This window comes from Antrostomus carolinensis, unplaced genomic scaffold (assembly GCF_000700745.2).
Source record: "Antrostomus carolinensis isolate BGI_N321 unplaced genomic scaffold, ASM70074v2 scaffold11687, whole genome shotgun sequence".
In the NCBI taxonomy this organism is placed as follows: Eukaryota; Metazoa; Chordata; class Aves; order Caprimulgiformes; family Caprimulgidae; genus Antrostomus; species Antrostomus carolinensis.
Genome location: NW_010325366.1, coordinates 1 through 4,778, shown reverse-complemented (window position 1 = coordinate 4,778; position 4,778 = coordinate 1). Strand labels below are relative to the sequence as shown.

The 4,778-nt window shown below is 54.6% G+C and overlaps 1 protein-coding gene across 1 annotated transcript; it reads left to right on the top strand.

Annotated features, from left to right (window-relative positions):
* Positions 1 to 447: 447 nt before the first annotated feature.
* LOC104519156 (kallikrein-14) lies at positions 448 to 3,736 on the top strand (the record flags this gene model as incomplete). Its single annotated transcript, XM_029085761.1, has 4 exons — positions 448 to 610; positions 1,668 to 1,915; positions 2,253 to 2,389; positions 3,584 to 3,736. Coding segments are annotated over 4 exons (701 nt in total), but the record flags the coding sequence as incomplete, so codon positions are not given.
* Between the last annotated feature and the right edge of the window lie 1,042 nt (positions 3,737 to 4,778).

The following is a 4,778-nucleotide window of genomic DNA, read 5'->3' as shown; positions in this document are numbered from 1 at the left end:
CCTGGAGTTATGGGTGGTCAGTCATGGGTGGGTCAGGTCATGGGTGGTCAGGTCATGGACTCATGGGTGGTCAGTCATGCTGATGAGCTCCATCACCTGCCACCAGGAGAAAACAAGATCTTCAAGGAGTGGTTCCATCTGGGTTACAAATGGTTTGGTTTCAGCTAGTGCCAAAATTGTCTCTTTTTGGTCCAGAAAGATCTTGGTGGCACCTCAGGAGGTTGGCAGGTGCCACCAGGAACTTAAAAACCTGATATTTAGAGGTTTTTGAGATGATTTGGACCATTCTGAGGAGACTCAGAGGCTGAAGAACCCAGAACTTTCCCTTTCACTTTTTGAAGACCTTTTTTGGTCACCGTTTCTCCACCTTTTCAACCCAAACCATCAGGTTTTTTGGTGGAAGATCTTCAACCACCCAACATGTTCACCATGACCTTTGTCTTCCAGTGCCGGAGGAGGACGAGTCTCGGATCATTGGTGGGAAACCTTGTTCCATCAACCAACGACCCTTCCAAGTTGCCCTCATCAAGCGAGGTCAGATCTTGTGTGGAGGAAGCTTGATAGATGCCCAATGGGTCCTGACAGCCGCCCACTGCAAGCAGCCAGTCAGGTAAGAGGGGTCCATGTCCATGTGTCCCACCAACCCATCTGCTCCTACCCAGGAACCCCTCAATGACCAAGAGTGAGTGGTGGCTCTTCAGAAGTTGGTTCCTCCAGGTGTTAATGCCCAGATGGTGGCAATTCCAGAAGATGATGCCTCCAGATGGTGGTATCCAGAGAGAGATGTCCCAGATGTTGGCATCTCCAGGGTTTGTTGCCTCCAGATGTTGGCATCTCCAAATTTTATTGTCCAGAAGTTGAGTCTGGTACCTCCAGAGGTTGGTAGCTCCAGAAGTTGGTATCTCCAGAGGTTGGTACGTGCAGATATTTGCACCCTAGATGTTCTCTCCAGATCTGGTGTCCCATGGCCAGTAGCTCTAGATGTTGATGGGACCTGGGTTATCTCCAGACGTTGGTGTCCAGATGCTGGTACCTCTAGAGGACAATGAAGATCCAACATGGAGACTGGAGGAGGTGACGTGTCCTTTGCAGGGTGACAACCTCTACTCACAAAGCTCTTAAGGAAACCAACCTCTCCCCCCCCACTTGGAGGTCCAGTCACCTTCTTCATCCAGGTGACATTAAGTGGACCAGGTCCATCCCAAAGCCAAACTTCTCCAACTTCTCCACAAGGTCCTACAAGAGGAAACTGGACCTTTGGGAGGGGAAGCAGAAGAAAAGTCAGCGAGAAGTTGGGCTGAGGGTGACGTTGCTGAGATGTTGCAGGTGGGACCTCTGGAGAACATCGGGAAGATGAAGTCAAGGAGTTGAAGGTCAAAAGACACAAGGGTTTCCCATGGAGATGGGAGATGTCTCCAGGGTTCCTGAGCCAGCCAAGAGCTCTTGGAGAAGACCTGGCTCATGGATCCTCAAGACATTGATGTGTTTTCTTGACCTTCTCCCATGGTCCCATGGCCACCTGAACTCCACTGAATGTGGAGAAGCTTCAACAGACAGGTCTTCATCACCTCCTTGATGGACAACCCTTGAGGCCAAGGGTTTATGTGTCTCCTCTGGATGGACCATCACTGATTTCTTGACCTTCTTCTTCTTCTCCCCCCCAACAGGGACCTCAGGGTGTTGATCGGGACGGACACGCTACGGGATGGGACAGGAGAAGTGAGGACCATCTCCACGCTCTTGGTCCACCCGTCCTACAACCCCCAGAGGAACGACAACGACTTCATGCTCCTCAGGCTCAACAAACCCGTCCAGTTCAGCAACAACATCAAGAAGATCCGACTGGCCACCAGGTGTCCCATGGACGGGATGAAGTGCAGCGTCTCCGGTTGGGGAACCACCAAGTCTCCTGGAGGTACTGGACTCAGTGGTGGAGACCTCGGTGGAAGAGGTGGGATGGAAGGAGAAGGTTGGTCAAGGAGACCACGTGGCCTCCTCCACTGGGAAGATGGGTTAAGGTCTTCCTTGGTGTCCACCTTAACTCCAGCTCCTCACGGAGAACATCTTCTAGTTGAGTTTCCCCTTCAGGGTTGGGTTTCTTTGGAGATGACCTCCCCATCTCCAATGGAGACATCTCCATTGACCACCTCCCAAAGAACTCCACCAACAGTATGATGAGGTCTACTCAAGCCTCAACATTAGGAGACCTCATCTCACCTTCTCTCTCTCTCCATCTCCATCTTCTTCTCCAGCGAGTCTCCCCAAGAACTTGCAGTGTGCCGCCATCCAGACCTTCGGGAGGGACAAGTGCTCCAGGGCCTATGGAAACGCCATCACCCCCAACATGTTCTGCGCTGGTGTCCCCCAGGGTGGCATCGATTCCTGCCAGGTAAGACCAAGGTGGGGCTGGTGCTGAGGTCCCTTCAGCCACCACCCAACTTTTCTGCTGGAGAAATGAAAAGGTCTCGGTGGAGCTTTGAGTTCAAACTCAAGGTGAGATGAGTCCATGGAAGTCTTGAGGTTCTTCAACCTCCAGGGAAAGGACCACGGCACGTGGATGGGTCACACCAGGTCTGGGTTCTCCAGAACTACCTCCTGCTTCAGCTGTGGAGTTGGAGATGGGCCCAAGCAAGGTTTGGGTTCCTCCATCATCTCCAACCCAAGCCATAAAGGAAGGGAATGTCCACCAGGGCATGTGGATGGGTCACACCAGGTCTGGGTTCTCCATAACTACCTCCTGCTTGAGCCACAGAGCTGGAGATGATGGGCTCCAGAACATGGACATGACCATGCAAGGTTTGGGTTCCTCCATCATCTCCAACCCAAGCCATAAAGGAAGGGAATGTCCACCAGGGCATGTGGATGGGTCACACCAGGTCTGGGTTCTCCATAACTACCTCCTGCTTCAGCCGTGGAACTGGGGTGGACCCTGGCATGTGGACAAGACCCTTCAGGGTTTGACTTGCTCCACCATGGTTGGTTCATGGAAGGTCTGGGTTCCCCACAGCCACAGAGTTGCTGATGGGACCTCACACTTGGATGGGTCCATGTAAGGTTTGGGTTCCCACCAAAGACCTTCTGCTTGAGCCATGGAGCTGGTGATGGCCTCTGGCACGTGGACAGGTCCATGTAAGGTTTGGGTTCCTCCACCATTATCTCCAACCCATCTAACCAGGGAAGGGTCATGGCAGGTGGCTGGGACCATACAAAGTTTTGGGTTCCCACCAAGGACCTTCTGCTGGAGCCATGAAGCTGGGGCTGGGTCATGGCACATGGACAGGTCCATGTAATTTTGGGTTCCTACCAAGGACCTTCTACTTGACCTACAAATCTGGGGCTGCAACATGGCCCATTGATGGGCCCATGAAGGTTTGGGTTCCCACCATGAACCTTCTACTTGACCCATGAAGTTGGGATGATTCATGGCCTGTTGATGGGTCCATGAAATGTTGGGTTCCCACCAACAACCTTCTCCTTGATCCATGAAGTTGGGGTTGGACCACAACAGGTGGAGGTGCCCCTACAAGTTCTCCACCCTCCTGCTCCAAGCGAGACCCACCACGTGTCCTTCTCCCCCCTCCAGGGTGACTCTGGTGGCCCCCTGGTGTGTAACGGGGTCCTTCAAGGCGTGGTCTCCTGGGGCATGGCCGTCTGCGGGCGGCGGGGACAACCCGGCGTCTACTCCAACGTCTGCCGAGCCACCCCCTGGATCCGGAGGTATATCAGGAGACAGTGAGACCTCCAGGTCCACCAGGTCCACCAGATCCACCACAAGATCCACCAAGTCCACCAAATCCACCACCAGATCCACCACCAGATCCACCAAGTCCACCAAATCCACCACTAGATCCACCACCAAGTCCACCAGGTCCAACAGGTCCACTAGGTCTACCAACAGGTCCACTAGGTCTATCCAGGTCCACCAGGTCCACCAGATCCACCACAAGATCCACCAAGTCCACCAAATCCACCACCAGATCCACCACCAGATCCACCAAGTCCACCAAATCCACCACTAGATCCACCACCAAGTCCACCAGGTCCTCCAGGTCCACCACCAGGTCCTCCAGGTCCACTAGGTCTACCAGATCCACCACTAGATCCATCACCAGGTCTACCAAGTCCACCAGGTCCACCAGGTCTAGCAGATCCACCACTAGATCCACCACCAGGTCTACCACCAGGTCCTCCAGGTCCACTAGGTCTACCAGATCCACCACTAGATCCATCACCAGGTCTACCAAGTCCACCAGGTCCACCAGGTCTAGCAGATCCACCACTAGACCCACCACCAGGTCTACCACCAGGTCCTCCAGGTCCACCACCAAGTCCACCAGGTCTAGCAGATCCACCATTAGGTCCACCACCAAGTCTACCAAGTCCACCGGGTCCACCACCGGGTCCACCACCAAAGTCCATCAGGTCAACCACCAAGTCCACCAGATCCACCACCAGGTCCACCACCAAGTCCTCCAGGTCTTCCAGGTCCACCAGGTCCACCACTAGATCCACCACCAGGTCCACCACACCCCGGCCCCCACCATGAACTTCACCCCCTGGTGCTGGTGGGTGGTGGGTGGTGGGACGGGCAGGAGAAGACCAAGAACCGTCCCAGGAGACACCGGGAAATGGGGCGAAAAATAAAGAGACACGTGAAATGGAGAGAGAGGAACTGGGAGCACTGGGAGCACTGGGAACACTGGGGGCACTGCTGGCGCTGCTGCTGCCGCTCCCACCCGCCCCCGCCGAGACCTACTCGGCCATGTCGAGGCGCCGGG